Below are 23,734 nucleotides of genomic sequence, written 5' to 3'. Positions count from 1 at the left end.
GTTAGAGAGGGAGAGGGCTAGTTAGATCACATTGCAAAGGATAAAATAAACGCATTGACCAACCTGATCTAGGCCTATTTAGGACGGCATAGGGCTAGGTCTTGTCAGACTCTTTGACATTCATCAATACAAAAATGTGTCTGACAATGTTATTAATAGCTAACTAGCTTGTGCTTTCTGGGAAAGACTACAAATATAAGGCCAGCGTATTAGATAAGGTTAGGTTATTGGGTCCTGAAGGCAAGCTATACCAGACTGAAATTCAACTGTGGCTTGGACCATATAGTTATTATTAAATTTGTTTGAATATGACCATAGAGTTATAGTTTGAATATGACAATATACTTATTTAGCTATAATATGATGTATTATGACCATAGAGTTCTAAGTTATATTATTATCATAGACTTATATTACTTATATGATGACAATAGTTATATTAGTTATGTGATGACGATGGTGAGTGACATTAGTTTTATTATGACCATAGAGTATTCTTTGCTGAGACTGGATTGGCTCTCACACCATTGGCTACACCTACGCTGAACAATGCCGTGCCGCTATTGGTTCAAACGCCCGTCAGTCTGCTCAGTCAGTGAATAGGCTCCGCACCCTCTTCCTGTGTGGTGCCGCCCTTGGGATAGTGAGTGTGAGAAAGTTAGCATTTGAAGAAGGCATCGCATTCATTGCATTGGAACGATAGGAGTTGTAGTTTGGCAGCGTTTCAAGTGGAAATACTTAAGATACAGGTAAGGAAATGGTCGGCTCGCATTTGCCATTGGTTTTCACTGATATTTAAGAAGCTGCCAGCTGTACGGTGTTGCAAGCTGTCAGTGGTTGTAGCGCTCTTTCTAGCTAGTATGTTAGCTTAAGGGCTAACAGGGACGTTAGCGTGTGGAACTGAGGTAACGCTGGGTGGCTGCTAGCTGCATGTCTGTCTTCATTGAGTCAACACCAGGCTGCTCCTTTAACCATAATTTACTTGAGCGCATCTAACGCAAACCAATGTCTTCAGCTGTAAGTGTGAACGTGTGTCTCATCATGACTTGATCTGATTGCAGTTGTAAAGCAAGGCGTCGTTATGTTGTTATGTTGCCTTGTGCTCGGGGAAGATGAGCATCATCATTCATTGACCAGCCGTGATTTTGTCTTTCCATTCTCCTATTTAACCAAAGTTTCAATCACATCAGGGTGTGTTCTGTACGTGTGGTTGTGCATGTATACCTCGATCTGCTTTACGTGTAACCTTATGTCTGCTATATGTGTCATCGCTATAGGTTGCGTAATTTGCGATGATCCTATCATCATCATCATCATATCATCATTGGGATGGGTGCTGATGGTATGATGTGATGTAAGTTGAAAGCTCATTCGAGTGCATTTCATTGCACACTACTGCCAGTCTCAGTCAGAGTCGCAAGACAAACAGAGAGACAGACAGACGCCTATGATAAGATACCGTCAGCGCGTCGTAAACAACCGAAGTTAAGCCAGCGATGACTCAAACACCAACCGGGGACACCCTGTTTTCCGTGGCTGTCTGTCATGCGTGATTGTTTACCGTGAATGTGTTGCTCTGATTGTTAGATTTCGACAAAGGCTTTGTCTTGACACTGGTTGTTTGTCCAGTGGTGCTCTAGTCTCTGCTGAATGCAGGAGGGTGTGGTCCAAGGGTAGAGAGGCTTTGCTTTGCTTGGGGAAGTTAGTCCCCCCCAGGCTTGGAAAGCAGGTAGTTTTCCAGGGGAAGATATCATTGAATGGAATCTTTGCGGTCACTCACTGCTGACTAGGCATTGCTTGCGAATGCAAGCCTGCTGTTTGAAGTATAACAAACACTGCCATTCAGTAGTTGCTGATAAACAGGTTTCGCAGACTGGATTTAAGTTAAGCCTGCACAAGTGTTTAGACATGCTTCATTTGGAGTGAGAAACACCTTCATGTAGAGGGAGAAACAATGTTGTATTAGAGAAAGGTGAGATAATGATGGGGGGAAAGTAGAGCTGTCGTGACGCTATGTTGAGCTATGTGAAGCCTGGGGTGCGAAAGAGGGCACTCCTTGAGTGGTGTCCTCATTACTTAATCATGTGTTTTGCCTGTGTGTAGATGAGGGATGGGGCAGATTGGAAGGGGTGAATACACATCTTGTGTAAGTCTGAGAAAAATCCATGTCCCCAGACTCCTCACCCCATTTACTGTGCTTGAAATGGTTGTGTGTAGTTGAAATGTATGTAAATTCAATGTATTGGTATTTGGCACATAATGAACATCTAAAACATGTTGTGCTGCTAGTGCTATTGTCTGAAAAAAAGCTATGTCATTGTCGCTTGATGCAGTTGCCAGTTTAAAGCCCTGTCGAAAACAATTAACAATACAATGCAAAAGTACATGACGTCTTCTTAGCTATAATGTGAATTTAGTCGGAGAAGCTGAGAATACTGCAGTTCACTGCAAACAGTGAATATAGGCAAATGCAATATTGGTCTGAAAAATCACAATTGGATATTTCCCCCAAATTGTTCAGCCCTACACCAGACCACCACTTTTTCCACTTTCTATGTGCTAGTTTGTAAACTTTATTGCAGTGAAAACATCCTCAACATCAGCATGATGGGACACTCCCTGTTTCTCCATCTGTTTGGCATCACGCTCTGCTTTTCCCCAGACACTGTGGGAGTGGCAGACACTGATGAAGGGGAGATCAGGGGACCATAGGGGTGGAGGAAGTGAGGATGAGAAGAAAATAGAGATGGAGAGAGTTGGGGAGGAAGGAGTGTTGAATTTTGTCCCCTGAACAGTAGAGCTGGGCCACTCTAAGTATAGCCGTACTATAATAAGTAATAAGTTAATACCCCGTCTACACTTCCTGTGTTCATCTCTCAGCCTTAAATTACTATTCCCCAGCTTCTGTCTCCGCAGAACTAAAACAACAGAGGGAACCTGGTAGTAATTAGTAAGAATTATTGTTGATGGAATGATACTTAGATTGTTTAATTGCAGTCTGAATGTTTTGAGGTTCCCCTGGATGCCTGTGCATGCTTACGCTGTACTGTAGGTCCATTGAATTCCGGTCTGTATGATTCAACTCTATAATGGAGATTATTATGTTCCTGTAATAGAGAGGTGAGAAAGCATTCCTTAGTTTTGATTCTTATATTTACATTTATTTGAATACAAGAACGCTCACCCCAAAGCACGCTTGCCCGGGTCAAATATCCAGTGACCTCTGAACGATCGCCACCAAGTTTTCCTAAATGTAACCTCAGTAACCTAACCTTATTATTCCTAAACGCAACCTCAGTAAAACTATGCCTAACCGTAAACGTATTCTTAACCTTAAAAAACAAATGCAAGAATACAGTCCGCACAAAAACATGGGGCCGAGTGTGTCTTGGGGCGAGCATGCCGGTTACTTTTTGCAAAGTATGTTTCCCATGCCAATAAAACCCAATTGAATTTAAATATCTAGCCTTAGATATATAAATACTAATAGCTTTGGGAACTGCAAAGAGACCACACAGTCTTGTAATTCTATGTGTGTCTGTGACACATGTCTACAAATCCTAACTAGAGGTAAGTAGAGGAAAGTGTGTAAGGATCACTTACGTTGTTACTGGCCCTAGCCATCTGTTGTGTGTTGTTGTTGTCCAGTGGGATTAGCACACAGAGGAGTAGGAGAAAGGCATTGATCAGACTGAATCCTTTGACCGTCTCATCCTCTCCTCAGCTCACTCAGTGCCGTCATTACCTCTGTCTGCATGCTCCATTACTCTTGTCTGGGTCGTCCATCAGTACTGGACCTTAGGCATTGGCATTACATAACCTGTGGCCATTCATTTGAACTTGGGGGTTAAATAATTTATGATTCAGTGTAGTAGAAACTGTTTTGGAGAACAGTGTGGTAAAACAGTGAATGTTATTGGTATATAGTTGACTTAAGCATAGCTTGTAATTACAGCATTACAGCACATGTGCCTGTGTGATTGAGGTGACTTATCCCTGTCCTTGGGTGGCCTTTTCTCAGTCCAGAGTTGACTGTCATCATTTGGCGTCTGCAGATTTGAGAAGTAGATAGATATTACTAAAACTAACCAAATGTGCTAAATGTGATATAAAAGAAAAGAAAACTACCAGAACATTGTTCTTTGCACTCACAGGCTGTACGAAACACAGATATTTGGTACTTGTGTACACTAGTACTAGTGTGCACTTGGTACTAGTACTAGTCAGTGTGCACTAAATACTAGTGCAACGAGGCAGTAAAAAATAGCAGCATATGTATTGGCAGATATGTACATATACATAAGGTCAGGTGCATGGTTTAAATTTCACTTTACAACCTATTCTAACTGAGTGACAAACCAGCTGTAAACTTCTTACACTTAACTATACCCTTGATAGTAGTAGTTGAGTGGAATCCACTTAGCTCAGTGATCTAATTTAGTCATCACCCAATAGAGCACCACCTTCTCTGATGTATTCTGTATTTATTTTTTTACTTGGCTTAAATGACAGCAGATGAGGTTATCATTGTCAATGGATTTCGTTCAAAGCTTGGGTTGTGGAGAGAGAGACCCGAACTAGTCTTGGGCAGTATCTGTTTGTTCATATCTTGCTGGAGCAGCTGATGACACTTGTTGCTGTGGCTAATACCGACACATCAGTGGGCTGAACAGAGATGTGTGGATCCGCTCGCAGTTTTATAAAATCATATGGCTAATAAATGGCTTTTGTAGTTGGAAGAAGTCATCATCTCAACTCAAGATAGTTATAGCCTATGTGGGCAATATTTTAATTATTCCATATCCAAAAGTATTTGTATTTTTGACGGTACAGAAAATCATGCCTTCGGTTGGATCTCTAAATACCCTTTTTTAACTCGTAACAAGACAACTTTTGTCTGTTCAAAGCACAACTTTATTACTGGCGCTCTGCCATCATGCCACACCATAACAGCTAATGACCACCACCCCCTTCCAGTCATTCCTTCACAGTTCACAATGACATGTCATGCCACCCCATTGCCTCACAGACAGTGCACCACATTTCACACTGGTTATTGTTATTAACAGGAAATGGGTGTAGCTTAGTTAACACCCTGATATCCCATAATAATATGATACCGACCAAGACATCACGCAGCGAAATGATTTACACTCCTCAGTCATTTGCAAACCCCGGGATAGAGGATGTTTTTCTGCTGTAACAGAGTGTGGGATATAGGATATAGTACTTTGTCGCTGTAATGTGGTAAATGACCCAGATTGATGGAGTTTTTTTTATGTACAGTACAGTACAGTATATGCAAGACTGGGTGGGAGGGAGCCATGTTCTATGGCTCCCCCCACTCCGTCTTGCAGTATGGTTCCCTCACTTTAATAAACTGGCCTTCGTCCTCTGTTCTTAACCAATACAGATTGGTCTGCTTTATGGGGGAAGTCAGTCAGTAGAATGTGTGATGGTATGACAGAGCTTCCTAGTGAAGTCAGAGGTTTCGTGTGCGACAGAGTGATTAGGAATGAAGATCATCTGAGAGGTACAGGGAATGTGGGTACAGGAGGTCACGTGTGAACTTCAGACTGTAGTGGGAGAGGGCGTAGCGTACACTCATTCCCTAGTTCACACACACATCTGAGCTTTGTTTGCTCTTTACTAGCTATAGACTCTTATCTATCCTCTACTCTACTGATTTTCTCGCCAGTAGCTCTGGCTCTTTTTTAAGTCTCCTTTTTTGTAAACTTATCTTTTAGCTCATACAGTCTATATACACACATAAGATTAGGGTTAGGGTTACATGTGGAGTTTGTTGTTGATTCCCATAGGACCTGACATTCTGTTCTCTCATCCTGAGAAAGTTACTCTTTTGTCACAGCTGTGTGTGTGACGTGTATCGTGTAATGTGTATAGTACGTATGCACAGTACTGTATGCATATGTTTGTCCTTCCTAGGAGTGGGCATCGTATGGTTAAAACATTATCTATTGCAATTTATATTCTTCTAATCAATTCCTGTTCTAAAAAAAAAGAAAGAAATAAGTCAAATGTTTAGATAACAAAAATATCTTGTTAACTGATCAGTGTTATCTGTCAGTGTTAACTGAAGTAAATAGTATTTACTTTTACTGCTTGTACACAAACTGTGTATGTTAGTAGTACCTGAGAGAGGCCATTCTGAAACCTTTTGTTAAAAATGTTGTTAGAAATGAATGAAACAACACAATTGTCCCTGTAAACTGTCAACAATTGTCAACTTAAAGAACTGTAATGAACGTTATGTATTCCTTGACAACACAGTGGAAAGCAGTAGTGGTTGAACTATTTATAGGAAACCTAATGACTAGGACAACCATATTTTCAAACCACCAAACCGTCACGGTTTGGTGGTTTGAAAATATGGTCGTGACCCTTAAATGTTCATACACGTGCGTAAATTTATGCACACATGTATTGTACAGGCCTTTTCATCAGGATTCAGGATGTGGGACAATTATTTTAGTGCTTAGCAGCACACTGTAGTGACATACTACAGTGACTGCACCTTTCAACACTATGGATGGTGGTTATAGGGAATAATGAGTGGGACAGAACGATGAATGATAGAAGAATGATAAACATCTTAAAAAAGTATAATAATTATTATTTAAATTGTTTACTTACTTACTTACTTTCTTATTTGTGAAAACCGTGAGAATTTGCCAGTAAATGTTGAAATCTGTGACATTGACAATCCGTGAGTTTCACAGATATTTATGGGGACTCTGCAGTAGGGCTTCGATCTAAGAGTGTACAGTTTTATTGTCTTGTGTGAGCCTGTGTGTCCTAACTATCACTATTAGCAATTCGCTAGAACCTCCTGTTGAACCAGGGACAGCCAGTCACAACAACACCCCTTATCAAGAGAAGAGTGCGTCAGAGCAGTAATTTGTGGTTAAAGGACTTCACACTGTTACATTAGCCATGCATGATACCCGATAACTCACTTATCTAAACAGATGTACATGCTGTTTGTTGTGTTGATGTGTGAGATGTAACCACATTAGTTAAACAGGTCCTGGCAGAGCGCTATGTATGTCCTTGAAGATATGTAGCCTTTTCAGACTGAGGACATTTTCAGCTGTAATTACATTATCCTGTCATATTTCTTGTCATGTCAAATGTCATTCCTTCACTCCCTTGTCTCTGATCATGCGTGTCATTGGCCTGTGTGTTTCTTTAGGAATACTCGCCCTGGTTCCGGAGCCGTGAGCCCTGAGGGACAGTGCTGTGCTGTAGGAGTATCTAACTTGCTGTAGCCCGTTAACCATGGCGCTGTCATACAAGAAAGACCTGGAAAAGTACAAGGAGATTGATGAAGATGAGATCCTCAACAAGCTGTCGGCGGAGGAGCTCAAACAGCTGGAGACTGCCCTGGAGGAGATGGACCCAGAGGTGAAGGCTGGGGAGGGGCTGTGGGGAGACACAGAGACACAGAGATTTTCTGGGAGAAATTAACCAGTTGTTGATGTGAACAAAAGTGGGTGGAACGAAAGTGGCGGTAGGGATGTGTGTGTGCAGTGACTAATTTCACTGAACATTGATTTTGTAATGACTACACAACTAATTCAAATAAGGAAAATAGCCAACACTGCAGATTGTGGTGTGTGTGTGTGTGTGTATATATATATATATATATATATATATATGCCACACAAAAGTATGGCCTACCCTGTGGAAAGCAGCACCATGTCATGGGAGAGGCTAACACAAGTTCCTTGGTCCCCCAGACGGCCCAGTGTTTGTGTGTTTGTTTTTGCGCAGAGCTGTTGATTTAGCATAATAAAATCTCCCTGGGCCACCGAGAGGTTTATTTGTTTTCCATTTAGATTCCCGAGTGAGATGAATCACCCGCATGATAACCAGGCAAATCCCAGAGGAAACGCTAAACAGCAGTCAGAACAATTTGGTCATTCCTTCATCTGTCTTAAAGGAACACTATTCCAATTTATTAGTGGCATGGCTATAACATCATGAACAATACTTTGCAATGGGTATCATCCTGCAGCATTCTCTTACATTTCTCTTATATTTTCTCTTAATTGTCTGTTAAGAGAACATGCTAATTATTAGAGTGGCACAAAGTAACTCAAATTTTAAAAAGAAGTAGCTAATCACATCCAGGTTTTTATTGTCTTAATTGGGATCAATGGACCAAAAGTACATTTTTAGCCCATGAATTTAATAATCCAATCCATATTATTAACTGATATTCATGCATTTTATGTTTCTCAAATGTAAAATGCCTGCTTTCTAGCATTGGACAAACAATATGTAGACTCTTATCTCAGTCAGTATAAGAGCGCTCTTGACCACTCTTAAAATATGCTCTTACCTAAGAGAAGAGCAAAATAAGAAAACATTACTGAATCCCCAAAACTAACAAAATAAGAAGAAAATCATGGATAAGAACAAGAAGAAATTTGTTCTTATTCCTGCATGAGGCCTATTTCTCTCTTTTTAGAAGCCTAGTCTGTGTCCACCACCCAGTGACGTAGTCTATGGAGTTTCAACTGTATCTGGTTGTGGACTGTGGAATGAATGAATGAACTATATTTCTTTCAACTGACCATCAGCAATGACTTCATATCCACAAAAAAAGTGGTAAAGTTCTTTAACAATGCCATGCTCATGCACATCCCAAGGCTTATATATAGTCAAAGGCTTGTTAATACAACTGTAGGGTCTGTCAGTCTGTAGTTGACCTGCCTAAATGTGTCTCCTCGTCTAATCCAGAACGCTCTGTTGCCGGCGAGCATGCGCCAGAAGGACCAGACGACCAAGGCAGATACAGGAGCCTTTAACAGGGATCGCCTTCTCAACTACCTGGAGAAGGAAGCCATGGAGCATAAGGACAGAGAGGACATTGTCCCCTTCACGGGGGAGAGGAAAGGTAGGAGCAGTGATGTTGCTAGGTTTTCAATGAAATGGGTCCCGGGACCCACAGGTGGTCATTCAAATGGGTCCCAGAAACACCGAAAATAACGATCTGAAAACAACGTGTCGCGCGTCGGTGTTTCGGCTCGCGGCTCGGTTTGGTGCGCAGGTCGCGGCTCGGTTTGGCTCGCGGGTCGCGGCTCGGTTTGGTGCGCGAGTCGCGGCCCGGTTTGGCTCGCGGGTCGTGGCTCGGTTTGGCTCGCGGGTCGCAGCCCGGCTTGGCGCGCGGGTCGCGGCTCGGTTTGGCGCGCGGGTCGCGGCTCGGCTTGGCGCGCGGGTCGCGGCTCGGTTTGGTGCGCGGCTCGCTTTGGAGCAGGGCTGCGTGGCTCACGGCTCGCTTTAGTTGTATGCGTCCCGTGGACGCAGTGACGGTTGGTTTAATGCGTCCTTTATTAAAAAGGTGCGTCAGAGACGCAGGACGCAGGGCTAGCAGCATCTCTGTAGGAGTGCTAGGGTTTTGATAGTTTGTCTCTTGCAACAGTCAGAGATGTCCCAGAGGAACTGTGTACTTTATATCATTGTACAGTATATACAACTTAAATGGGTATTTAACTTAAACACTTCTCGGATCATTTTAACATCTACTCAGGTGAACTGTTGTGTTTTTTTTGTGCAAGACATTTTTTTCTGTGTTTATTTGATAGTCGGGATTGGGACTCGATCAGCCTAGGTCCCGGACCGCTACGCTAGCCGTCCGTGCCCACCCCAGACAGTTTTTAAGTTGCTTGACATTTAGATTATTGATTTAATTTGATCCTACAGTACACGCGGGTCATTTGCCCCTGGTATCATTTTTTTATTAGGTTTTTTCATTTGAAATGTTGAATGTTAGAAAAGGGAAGGAAAAAAAAGTTTACTGAGGAGCATTTTTCTCCTTGAAATGGCATTAAATATAAATGTAGAAAAAAAGAAAAAAAACTCAATCATCACAATGTCCAGTAGTTATTTGTTAATCAACTAGCCAATTACAATGTGACCATCCCTCTGTGTTATTATCTCCGCTAGGCAAAGAATATGCTTTTGCCTGTTTGTCTGTGTGTGTGTGTATGTATGTTAAGGCTGCCGCATACTCAATACGAAATAGAAACCTTTTCGTCTTCAGCAGGTTAATAAAGAACAAAAGACGTGACGTCATTGCAGAGCTAAAGAATTTTTGCAGTGCCTTGCTGGTTCGGCAGTTCTTGCTCGTCCGATTTTCTAACTAGCCAAACGCCTCCGCTAGCCGAACTTTATGTGTGATTGAACGTACACTCAATTCGCTCATGATTCTTTTTGATTTTGTAATTACACATTACCCCGTTTTCTCCCCAATTTAGTCGTTATGCCAATTGATAACTCCCCACACACATTTGTGTGTTGTCACTGCCGTGGTGTCCTACTGACTCACCTACCAGTGAGGAGCCCCCACCGGAGGACGTTGAGCGTTCGTCCTACTCCTCCCGCCCAACACTCCCTGCTGACAGGTGCCGCCGGCGCCGCCAGCCCGTAGGAATGCGTGCATCTGGCTTCCCTCCCCCAGACATGGGCCAACTGTGTTCGTGTAGACGCTCGACAAAGCCTGATGCACCATGGTGGATTCGAACTCACAAACTCTGCGGTGGTGGGCAGGCACTGTGCCACCCACCGCCATGTTTGCTCGTGATTTATATAGTTTTATTTAGGAAATCTGCCCGCAAAGTAAATCCCTCTCTGAGCGACTACAAACACAACCAGATGGCAATTAATTAATGCAAAGAGATGGCACACTTTGTCCTCTGTGCCTGACACCTAAAGCTCATTACCGTGTGTCAAAGCACGTCAGGTTGATGTAAACAAACAGAGAAGAGCTGTGGTAAAATGGCTGTTCCAGCAGTGTTATACATTGGGCGGGTCTAACGTTCAGAACCCAGAGCGGAGTCGGATAAAACGGTTTCGTCCTCACCGTAGGCGTAGGTTTGGGAAGCCCTGCCAAGCCGAAAAATGTGTCTGGGTGCTTAATCTTGCAAACCACTGGATTGATCAGTGTCAAACGTTTCGTGCACACTGCCAGTAGGCCAAGAAAGTCACTCCAAGTTAACCAATTTTTCAAATCGGCCTCATGATGATGGCGCTATACCAGGCCGCTTTACATTGAACCTTCGATCATATGAGTATGAGTGGCCTGGTGTAACCTAATACCCAATACCAGTATTAGCTTTGTACACCCCAAGTAAATTCCATAAATGATGGTAACAACTAAGCAACTGTCTCTGTTTGTATTGTGTTTCACAGGTGTTGTGTGTTAAGTTTCTCATTGCACAGCTATAAGAGTACCCCAGGGATGCTTGTGTGTGTGTGTGTGTGTGTGTGTGTGTGTGTGTGTCTGTGTGTCTGAGTCTTTGTCAGCGGTAATTACTGCTCCCCTGTCTTTGCAGATCCATGTCTGCTCTTATGCAACTCATAGTAGAGAGAGGGTGGTACAAGTAGGCTCAGGGAGGAAGGGAGGGAGAGATAAAATACCATATACAGTACATTTAGGTGTTGGGTCTCTTGAATCGATACCAAGGCCACTGTAGGCCTTGGTACCGGCCTTGGAGTTTTAGCACTTTATCTAGGTATTGATCTCACCTCCACCAGGTCGAAGGCTGGGAACAGAGATTATGTTTTCAACTTCCCATATAGGCCACTGCCATTTCCACCGAACTCGATTTTCCGTTACTTAAATCGCAACACATTATCTCTGGAGTCATGTGATGAGCAGGTATCATACTTTCTTTCTTTTTTTAAATGCCACAAATAATGAACTCATCGTCTGATCCATCCCCTCACATATTGAGGGGCCTCTAAACAACGCAGAGCCAAAAGCCACTTCACTAGACCCTTAAGGAGTGTAAATTCATAAAAGAGAGACTTATCACACACCGGCGGGCTGTAATCGTAAAGGTTCATTCTTTACTCGGATCTCCCAAGTGACTGGTTGTTCTGGAATGGATTTGATGCAGACTTAACTGTCTTGGAGGAGGCTCAGTGATTCTGTTGGCAGTGGAAGACACACGTTGAATGTCCTCGTAACCACTGTCTGGAATATGGACTGGAGGTGATCTAGTGACCGTAAGGCAGAAGAAAAAAAACATTGATTTTACACATGGTAGGAATTCTGTCCAATCGAAGTCCAGAGTCATAACATCAGGGCCTCTGGGGATCCAAGCACTTCTCTTCTTGCTGGAGGGGAAATCAGTAACTGACACATTCCTCTACCCTGACCTCCTCAATATAATACTCTGTGTGTGTGTGTGTGTGTGTGTGTGTGTGTGCGTGCGTGCGTGTCTCATTGTGTGCGTGCGTGCGTGCATGAATGAATTGACAACATGGAAAACTCAAACTGAGGTGGTTCTGTGGAATGTGTTTTTTCTCCCATATTATTCTCACCCCCTGCTGATAAATGATGTGTTAGAGAGAGAGAGAGACACACACACACACACACACACACACACACAGCTATTTTCTTAGCTGGTATTTGTTGTATAGTAGCTATTTGTGCAATCCATAATGTGTAATTCTTTATTTATTTGACCACATTAAAGTTCAAATTTAGTAATAAAGTGCAAATAGTGTGTCTCCAATAAACACACAACGACAACTTGAAAGGAAATAAACGTTTACAGACATCTGATGAAACAAGCTAGGACCTTTTTATTTGTTTTTGTTTTTTGGGGCTTTTCTGCCTTTTATTGATAGTACACATTAGAGAGAGACAGGGAGTGAAATGCAGCAAAGGTTATCGGGCTCGGGAATCGAACCCGCGACTAAGGACTTTTTAATTTATTTAAGATGTATTTATTATGCTTAATTTCAGATGGGTCAGGGTAGGTCAGTGTAGAGAGACGGCATACTAAATGGAGAGAGAGAGGAGAGACGTGTGAGACAATATAGGGGTCAAATTCGAACCTGTTCCCTTGCGCTAACAGGAGCATATGGTCTGGCTGAGCCACCAGGCACCCTCAACGACTTTGTTGAATAATTGATTTATTAAAATGACTATGAAGACAGTGGTCATGGAACACGCAGGTGTAAGGCGGTAATATTACATCTTTACATGGCAGTGATGAACGCAGCAGACTGTGTCTTGTGTGGGATAGACACGTCTTAATGCAGTGTGCATACCAAGGATGCATGTTAATGCCAATGCACAAAATGTAATTGAGTTGAATAATATGTGGTGATGATTAGTGCCATGCGTGTTCATGTGTCGTAGAGGCTTACTGTATTGTCAGCGCGGTGTTGGTTAGCAGTAAACTGCTCTCCTCAAGTGAATTTAATTTGAGTATGAAGGTGACACCAAGTGATTGAACCATTAGCCTTTGTTCTTACTTTCTCACATGCAACAGAACCTTTTGAGAATTTCCCTCTCCGATGACTGAACCATCTTGTTTCCTGAGAAACAGTGGAGGGTGTGACTGCTTTACTGATTACAAATCTTGCTCTCTCTCTTCACTTACCCACTCACTCACTCACACGTCTCGCCAACTTGAAACCACTGAGACACAGCCATTAAGAAGCACTTTCTACCATGGCCAGAACAAGAGAACGCAACTTGTTCGTTACAAACGGATCCTGTTCTCCCATATAGCCATGGGTTTTTATCCCTCCGTGCTTTCCTCGCATTTAGGTCATTAGACATGTTCCTGTGGGATCATGGGACTGTCAGCCTTTTCTGGGGCTCTCCCCTCTACTGCTGTGGGGCTGGGTGTCAGTCCAGAGGGACTGGCACAGGATGCTGCCTGACTGTATTTACTGTTTACTGGCTTTTCAGGAAGTGCCAGGGCCCCCTGGAGACCAGTTGCAGTATGACTGGTTTGACTGACAGACTGTGGGAGGCAGGGAGGGTATCTGGGGTTGTTTTTGTGTGAGGAGACGGATATTCGGGTGAGGGAGGTCTAGGGGCACTCACTGTACTGTATTTGTTCACATGTTGTTGCCCCGGTAGCACAGCTCTGTTGCATTTACTGTCATTGTTCCATGACTTCCTTCTCTCCCTTTTTCCCCCTTTTTTTTCTCTTTTTTTCTTTTCAGCTTGGTTGCCATGGAAATGTGACGGGAGTCCTGGCATGACTCAGTTGTCTCTGTTAGTCTAACATGAGTTCATAGGGAGTTGGCGTAGGAGAGAGAATGGTTGAATTAATCCTGCACAATAAATGACTGTTTAAAAGTAATTTAAGTGTGCATATCTCTTTTAGCTTCATTAAAATGCAGTTCCTACATCAGTGAGTCGTCCTCTCTCCCTCCCTCTCTCGCACGCACACACGCACGCACGCACCCGCACACACACACACACACACACACACACACACACACACACACACACACACACACACACACACACACACACACACACACACACACACACACACACACACACACACACACACACAGAGAGTTGAGCCCGGGCTCTGCAGTGTGGAAGCCCTGACGAGGTGGAAATGATCAGTATGGCAAGGTCAGTTTATTTGTGTAGCACAGTTCATGTACAAAGGCAATTCAAAGTGCTTTACGTATGCAGAAAAGGGCATTAAAATACATAACGGGCATTTACAAGCATAATGGAAGGAATGAAGTAGGCTGCCCTGAAGAATCTAAAGTAGCTACCCACCACCACAGAGTCTAGACTCTAGACTAGAGGTTAGAATCCACCGTGGTGCATCCGGCTTTGTCGAGTGTCTATATAAACACAATTAGCCCGTCTTCAGGGCAAGGAAGTCGGGCGGGGAGGGTAAGGATTGATCCTACAGGCTTGAGCAGCACCTGTTGGGCAGGAGGAGTAGGACGCAGGCTCTACGTCCTCATTATGTTATTATGTGTTTGGAGCTGTCTTCAATAAAAGTGTCCTGTTTTCATGAGACCAGAAGGAGTGTTCTTTGATTCATTTCAACCTGCTGCCCATTTTGCCAGGTGTACAAGCCTGCTTGCCTGGGCCATGAAGAGTGCTGTCAGGCACCACAGGCCATACAGTAGTGTGCATGAGGAATAGAGTGGCAGAAACATTGTAACCTGGATGGTTACGCTCATCTCACCAGTAGGACATCTCTTGCCATGTTGACCGGTCCAGAAAACATGTACACAATGTCGATTTTTAGTGTCTGCATTAACTGTACATTTTTGTACTTGAGATTTCACTTGGAATCATCTCCTCTAGCTCTCCTGTGTCTCGAGCTTGGACACAAACAGTCAGACGTGTGTGCATGTGTTTGCATGTGCTGCCGTGTGGCGTGTGTGCTGCTTGCCCATCATGTGATCCCTTGTCCAGGGCACAAGACAGGATGGGAAGGGCTGTGAGAGAATAACATCCAGCTACTCAAACTAGGCTAACTCAAGCCAACAGTTTGGCATTGACAAGCCACTGCCAGAAATGGGAAGTTGTGCCATATTTCTGTTCAACCTGATTGGTTGTGGTTGTTATATTTTCCCTACTTGTATGGTTATATGTATCCCATATTGGTTAAATGTTCACCTCTCCCCCTCTATTTCTGTGTCCATAGGTAAAGCATTCATTCCCAAGCAGAGACCTATAGAGATGTGCCAGGAGGACATCACAACCCTTGACCCGGAGTTAGAAGAGGCCCTGTCCAGCGCTACAGATACAGAACTGTGTGACCTTGCAGGTAAGAGTTGAGTGAATGTCCCTTGGGAATGGGGACAATGTGGATAAATGGCAAATGAGAACACTACTTTGTGTGAAGGAATCTCTTTAAACGGAGCCACACAGAATGCCCCTTTTATGCCACTGCTGCTGGTCCATGTTGGGACAGTAAAACACAGGCTCCTTTCACTCTAGACAGTAAAATCCTTAGTGTTACAGGTCCATTTCATTCCATTTGTTCACTTTTGGGAGTTAAATCAACGCTGCGAATTTTACTGTGCAGACCGTGTTTTCTCAGACTGCTGTCCTTTTACTGTGTGGTGCTGATTTGGACTGAACGGCCGCAGGGAACAAGAGAATGACTCTGTTGTTTGCCATAGTCAAATCCTGAATGTTAATTTAACACTCAAGAGTACACAAATGGACCCAGTATGGTATGGTCACACCCTTAAGATTTAGTTACTGTTACTTCACAGCGCTGAATTCTTTACCCCTGGGTAACACGCAAACAAGATACACTGCTTAGCTTGTTGTTGACTGTGTTTGTTTACATGTCTGTTTGCAGCTATCCTTGGGGTTCACACACTGGTCACCAGTACTCAGACCTATGATGGAACCACTTCTAAAGAAGGCTACAACAGTGAGTAGAGTTCAGCCGAATTTAGACTTTGTTACACGACTGCGCTGCTCGTGCTACATGGGCATACGACTAGGCATTTAACGATTTATCGTGAGACGATTAAAATCGATTCAAACTAGAGACGATTTAAATCGGTGAAATAAAAAATGTATCGCGACCCAAGCGCAGAGGGCGCAATCTAGTTAGACTCCCTTCCTTGTTCACGGCCTACTATTTCTGCCTGCGTTCCATCATCACTCGCTGAACGGCCAGTTGTGCATTAGGCTACGTTCACCCGGCCGAACGTCCTCTCAGACTATGAAATCTAACAACTTGGCGCTAGTGCTACATAAAGAGGGAAATGTGCATTGCATGTAGGTCTAAACGTTTATTTGATTGATGAATGGTCCAAACTACACCATTTACTGAGTTAATGTAAATCTCAAGCTTGGAACAAAAGCCTTAGTTTGTTTATTTGAAGAGGTTTTCTTTATAATTAATTAATTTAATCTGGGATATATGTTTTCAAATTACATTTATTTCATTTTAAGACTAAATATTGAACGTTATTATTTTACAAAGAAAAAAAGTATATGCCTTAATGTCTACCTTACAGTTAATGTATAGTCTCGCGTGGCCAGACTGTTGCCTCCCACAATTTTCTAATGTTTCCGGTCATACAGTCTGGGACTCGGAAGCTCTGATCATGATTAGAATATAAACCGGATATGAAGCCTCCTCCCCACTTCCGTTTCGTCTTTACAGTCGCACAAATTTATCCTAATATAAATACAAATCATCTAAGTATATTTATCTTGCTGCTTAGCAGAAATGGAAATACAATAATAAAATGTAAAGATATTTTAAAATATATTTTCGTGAACGGAAGTGCCAGCTTCCTCTCTTGGATTTCGGGAGTTGTAGTTCCAGACTCTATATAGCATTCAGAGATTGTGGAATAGTTGTCTGGCTACGCGAGACTAGTTTATGTATGTATCTCATGAATAAAAAAGAGAAAATACAGTTGTTAAAAAATACATGATTTTTGAAAGAAGAAATAATCAAGGGTTTTCAGTCATTTTTCCGGAAAATAAACTTGTTATAAAAATCGTTTTGTGAACCTAGTATCGTGATTCGTGTTGTGAGTTGAGTGAATCATTACATGCCTACATACAACGAAAAAATGTGTGACCTTGCACAGAATTATTTTTTTGATAAACTGAAAGTGAAATGTGGCTCAGGTCCAATCACCGTGTCTGTGTGTGTGTGTGTGTGTGTGTGTGTGCGCGCGCTCATGCTTGTGCATATGTTCCCAGATGTAATCAAAGGGGAGAAGATGACCCCTGTGTTTGATGAGCCTCCCAATCCTACCAACGTAGAAGACACCTTGCAGAGGATAAAGGACAATGACAGCTCTTTAACGGAGGTCAACCTCAATAACATCAAGGTACACACAAACACATACATATACAAACACGCATGCACGCACGCATGCACACACACCTAAAGTGAAGAAACCGAAGTGTTCCCAAACAGGAGGCCTTAATGATGATGCTTAAGAGTGGTATACAAACTCTCTTCCTTCTCAGCTGGCAACGTGACAGACTTTAGGGCTAAAGCGTTTTGTTAACAAACTCCATACATAGTAACTTACTATCGATGGCTAAAGCTTGGACAGGAGGGCCATATCCTTATTAGACTCTTATGTCTTGTTTTTCCAGAACATTCCTATTCCCACATTGAAGGACTTGGCTAAAGCCATGGAGCGCAACACACATGTCAAGAAGTTCAGCCTGGCGGCCACACGGAGCAACGACCCCATTGCAGTGGTTAGTTTCATTGCATGTTTGTGAGTGTTGTGATGACATGGCTCCCTCTCCGTTGTGTGTCTGAATTCAATTGGTTTCCCACAGCTGTTGACTGATACATTTTTCATGTTCTCACCAATGTCATCTCTGGCTCTTTTTCCTTGGCCAATTGGAAGGCATTCGGCGACATGCTGAAGGAGAACAAGACATTGCGTAGCCTGAACTTGGAGTCTAATTTCATCACCGGGGCTGGGGTGCAGGCCCTGGTCGACGCGTTGAGGGACAATGAGGCACTCACAGAGATAAAGATAGACAATCAGGTACAGAGTGCTATGTGACTACACACACACACACACACACACACACACACACACACACACACACACACACACACACACACACACACACACACACACACACACACACTTGCAAACATTTGGGGAAATTGTTGTCTTGCGTTCATTCCATAATACCTTAACCATAACTGATCTAACACTAACCTCATGAAACTACGGTAAAACCTTATTAGGGAGACCAGTTTTATCCTCAATTGGAGTTGGACACACATCCATTATCAACTGGTTTAATGTCCAAAATGTGTCTTATGTCAGCAACACTAAACAACACAACACACACTCGCATACATGCATAACTAGCTGGTGTATATCTGTGTGTGTTGTTCAGAGGCAGCAGCTGGGTACTACAGTAGAAATGGAGATAGCGAAGATGTTGGAAGAGAACAACGGTATAATAAAGTTCGGCTACCACTTCATGCAGCAAGGACCACGCTCCAGGGCTGCTGCAGCTATTACCAAGAACAACGACCTGGGTAATGATGACACACATGCACAAAAATCATTCCCTGTATGTTTCCTTCTTACTGTCGTCTTGAGAATTTTCTTTGTCTTCCAATTTCTGTAATTTCCAAAATCAGAGATCATTAATCAGAAATGGCAGGCTGGGACTTTTAATTTCTTTGTTATACTACTGTTATAATGTTTAGCTACACAAAGAGTGCTTGTGGAGTTTTTATCTACTGATGTGATCCACTCAGCATGTGGACATCTTGATTGTCCATCCCTACAGTATGTCTTGGTCATATTCAAGGGTGGTGGAAAACCCAACTATGACCTATGAACAAAATGGTGTGTAAATATGGTCAATTTGGAGTTCCCCCCAAGTATTAAGGCCTCAATGACCTCCATTCTGTTCTTTCTTCTAGCTCATCGTTCTCTCAGAGCTGCAGTAGTACAGGTCTGATGCATGGGTGTGGTGTGGTCCCAAGTGTGTCTGAACGCATTACGATAACAACCATTACCTTCACAGCACGTTGGATTGGAGCATTCACCCTCATTCACGTTAACAATACAGAGGTTGACCGCGCAATGTTACAGCTTTGGGGCGTGAAGGAGTACTTCCACTTCTTGTTTTCTGTCCACGCTTATCACACTTGTTACACTCGGATGGGTGTAAACTTTGACCGCGTAACTTATGACTCACTGCCTTTTATTATACTACTAACAGGCTTGAGTTGGTTGGAGTTTGTGCCGCATGTTTTCAGTTCTTCCCTCTCCTCTTTCTTCCTCATCAGTCCACCAGAGGAATGTCGCACCTTGCTTTTCCTCATTCATTTTGATTTGTATTCTTTCTTTTTTCATCTCCATTCATTGTACCTGTCCTCTCCAGTCCGCAGGAGGCGAGTGGAAGGAGACCTGTAGGGTTGGAGCCCGTCCCGTCCCCCAGCCAATCCTGTTGTCTCATCTCACCATGTGGAACAATTTCAGCCAAGCCCCTGGTCTCATCTCACTGTGTGGAATCAAAAGTCTTGTGCCAAACTGTGGAGCAAGGCGCCCTCAACAAGAATCAACATATGAGAAGAAGGGAAATAACTGGAATTGCCCTCTCCCACACACATGTTCATACTTCTTTTTGTTATGTTATTATGGATGTTATTATTGCAGCTGTAAATGTTATTTTGTAGTTTTTAGTCATTCCATTTCAGTTGCTTTCTTTTCTTGTCTTTTTAAGCCTATATGAACTTCCCAGACATGTATTTCTTTATTTTTGTTTGTTTTTATACTGTACTATGAGCATGTGAAAAAGGACATAATCCTAACCATCTAACAGGAACATCTGCTGGTAACCATGAACTAACATTGAGGAGTCCCTTTATCGTCAATTGTGACAGCTGGCTATAAACGCCTGAGTCCATAGAGCTACTTAAGAGAGTGCAGTTTTTGAATGGTTATCTCAACTCGCTCCTTGTATCTGTCATGTCTTTGGGGCAAGAAAGCATGGTGAGGCAAAAGCCTAAGTTGTACTTGGTCACACAATAGGGCTGCTCACCGAATAATAACTGATTCTCAGTTATTTTTGGTGTGTCGTACTCTTGTATAATTTAGGCTAAAGCTAAACCAGTCTTTGCTAGAAAGCTCAGGTGACTGGTGTCCCACAGAGAAGGTAATGGCTCAGCCATAGCCGATAGCTAGTCAGCCATGACTGACTGAAGAGCACAAAAATACTATACCTTAAACTCTTGTCTGTTACCATATTACCAAATTCCCTGCTCAATGTGATTGAGTAGATGAACTGTTCCTCTGCATCTCAGCTGTGGAAGATATTGATTGAGATGCTGTGACGGTGACCGTATCAGATGCTGGCTGATCGTTAGGTTAGTTCGCAGGGCTTTGCTGGTACGGGTTGCCGTTTAAAAGGCTAATCTATACTTTCTTGTGCGACCTGTTAAAAAGGCTTATCTATACTTTGTCGTGCGACCTAACTACCTAAATAGTTAACTGAAAGAAATAGGAGTGACAAGATCTTTGACTTGAAACTACGTATTTTGTGTCAGTATTGAAATAGTTGTGAGACAAAGTATATATTTGCCTTACGGCTAGCAAGTCGATTCTTAGCTTGTGCTGGCCCTATGCTCGTCAGAAGGCACAATTTGTCTTTCAGATCTGATATATAGACATATTAAAGACATACACTTGGCTTAGCAACTTGAGATTAAGCACATGGCAGTCTGAAATGGCTTTACGGTTTTATTCGCAACGGAAGCTCTTGTTTAGATATGGTTTAACTTTCTGATTTTTATTATTACTGTTAATTTCTTATATTCATTGGAAACGGGGAACCTAGAGGTTGATCATTTTGGACGGTGTGAAGTGTGATTGTACGGTGACAGGTACAGGATAGTCATCCATTTGAGGCTGAAGAATCTTTGACCTGAGTCTGCTATGTTACCAATGGTCTCGCTGTAAAGTTTTGCTCAATCGAGTTTCTACAATGTTTAACCATGCCAAAGACTAACATGCAATGCTTAATATATTCATACAGAATTTCTGATAGATATGGTTTTTCGTTTTCTTTTATCAGATAGTAATTTCCTTATCCAGTGCAGTTCCAATGGTATAGGAGAGTATCTAAAGAGAGCCTTTGTAATAGGAACAGTTATCTGAGCATAATATGTGCAATATCATAGTCTTGCTTCCATTTCATTGCATGCTTATATTCTGTATTGTGTACCATCCTTTAATACTGCATAGCAACAACCTAAACAAGGAGGTTGATGAGATGTTAGGAAGTAATGATTTGTTTTACTTGCCTCTCAGGTCCCAACTATAATATCTGTGATATTGTATGAGGCTACTGTTCCCAGGTTGAAAGATTTTGACACAGATCCTGAGGTATTTGCATTTCCCCGCCAGTCACACAGACACATACTCTCATTTACAACTCTGTAGGATCTAATGAGTGAAATACCACTCCTTTTCTTACGTTGGCAGCATGCTGCATGTGATCCACACTCCACTGGACTTCCTTAGGAACACTTGCCTGACTCGGTTAGGCAAAATAGGACCAATTCTGCACTTAGAAACATGCATTTTTCTCCTAATGTCTTAAACCACTTGAACCCATAGCATCCCTATTCTGAGGGAACATGCGCCGAAAGTAGCAGATCTACAAGCTCAACGCATCACGACACGTAGACTTGTAGATATGCTATTTTCAGACTAAGACTTTTGGTGTATAGTGTAAAGGAGAGCGGACCAAGTACAGAGCCGACCCCGGTCAACTAAGTATTAGTTTACTAAGTATAGAGGGTTTAAATGGTTAATAGGAAGAAATATGTTGGCATGAAATCACCTTTTGCGATCATGTTTCTGTCGACCACAATGTTCTTTCATCTTAACAACTCCACATTCCTGGGATGTGAGTTGTATGGCTGAGCTCTGTTTTGGTTTTATTGTCTACATGCCTCTCAGCTATCATGATTGCTGTCCTTCCACCGTGTACTACTTCTACATTATTGTCCTTTGCTGGTGGATTGTCTGCCAACAGTGGAGTGCCTCTGCTCTACGCTGTTGAGATTCTGTGATCTTATACTGTATTATTAGAATATAAAATGCCATCTCATATTGGAAACACATTTCTGTGTGTACTGTATCACTTAAGTGTAAGCCACTCACTGCTGAGATTTTTTTCTTTTTTCTTTTTTGTACCTTTTAAAGAAAAATAAATAAATCCAGAACTAGACTCGAGGAGGGAATATCTATTATTATAAAACCATAAGATGGGGAAAAGGCACTGTTAAATATAAGATGTCCTCAACAATAAATGTTTTTACATACTCTGCACCACTGTCCTGCTCTTTTTCAACACTGTTATATATTTTGGTTAACTGTCATATGTGATCATAAATTATGGTTCTAAATCTTACTTTAGGGCAGCTATTCAAACAATACTTTTCTCCAGTTATGCAGCTTTGGAGTTCCCTGGTGGCTCAAATAGGTAAATACACTGGCCGCTTTACTACAGTACAATATCCTAGGTACAAATAGAGCTACACCTCAAGTTAAAAAAGCCATTCTCATGGTAACAAGGACAGACAGGACACAGCTAGTGGGGGTTTTCTTTTGGTGGTGTACTGTATATGCAAGCGTCCTTTAATTAGATTCAGCTTTTGTGATTTGTTTGCGCATGCCTGAGTGATGATGTAATTGTAATATATGACTCCATCCCTCTGGGTTTCCTGTGCCAGAGAGCTGCGGCGAATCTAGCTGCTGTTAAAAAAAGTAGAAAAAAGAAAAACTACTGCTGGCAGCCTCAGAGCAGCTAACTGTGACCAGAGGGGAAGTCAATGACTCATGTTTTTTCCACTCTGTGAGAAAATGGTGCAAGAGAACCTCTTGTATGAGAGCAGGAGGTTTATGTCATCTGTGCATTTATCACACCAGAAAGGTTTATTTAATGGAAAAAGACAACATTCATTGGTTTCATTCTGAGAGCCAGTGATAGACTACAGCTTCCATATGAAAGAACTGAAGATGTGACGGACCTTAACAAGAAATGCTCTGCCCCTTCACACAGCATGTAGGAGTGGAGGTATACAGAAAACAAAAAACGGTTAAACATTGCATTGTTCCTTGCTTTATTGAAGCTTGATGTTCAGAGTACTGCCAGGAAGAGGATAGTGCAGAATGTTATGTTTGGATTTAGGGAGTAGAGACTCCTTCTGGCAGTGAAGATGAAGCTTGATGGCTCTCATCTGCTCTTATGATCTGTGTGGCATTAATTACAGCAATGGGACTCTGCTGTACAGTAAGTTACATAGTTGAATGTGATGTTGATGCTTGATTATGTTTTTATTTATTTCTAGAACACTTTAAAAGTTGAAATGCTTTACACAACATTAAAAAACAAAACAAAATGTATGGAATACAACATAATACAAGTAAGTAA

At 42.3% G+C, this 23,734-nt stretch overlaps 1 protein-coding gene across 1 annotated transcript; it reads left to right on the top strand.

The window, feature by feature from the left end:
* Window positions 1–628: 628 nt before the first annotated feature.
* tmod2 (tropomodulin 2) lies at window positions 629–22,627 on the top strand. The gene is made up of 10 exons (XM_084052090.1): window positions 629–749; window positions 7,214–7,425; window positions 8,767–8,923; window positions 15,462–15,584; window positions 16,128–16,202; window positions 17,498–17,628; window positions 17,903–18,010; window positions 18,166–18,309; window positions 18,674–18,818; window positions 19,676–22,627. Exons 2-10 carry the CDS (start codon window positions 7,300–7,302, stop codon window positions 19,705–19,707), a joined length of 1,041 nt encoding a protein of 346 aa, XP_083908216.1. The 5' UTR covers window positions 629–749; window positions 7,214–7,299; the 3' UTR covers window positions 19,708–22,627.
* The last annotated feature ends 1,107 nt before the right edge of the window (window positions 22,628–23,734 follow it).

Source organism: Gymnoscopelus microlampas, assembly GCF_963454915.1.
Source record: "Gymnoscopelus microlampas genome assembly, chromosome: 1".
Taxonomy (NCBI): domain Eukaryota; kingdom Metazoa; phylum Chordata; class Actinopteri; order Myctophiformes; family Myctophidae; genus Gymnoscopelus; species Gymnoscopelus microlampas.
The sequence above is the reverse complement of the archived record's forward strand: the minus strand, read 5'-3'. Positions and strand labels throughout refer to the sequence as shown.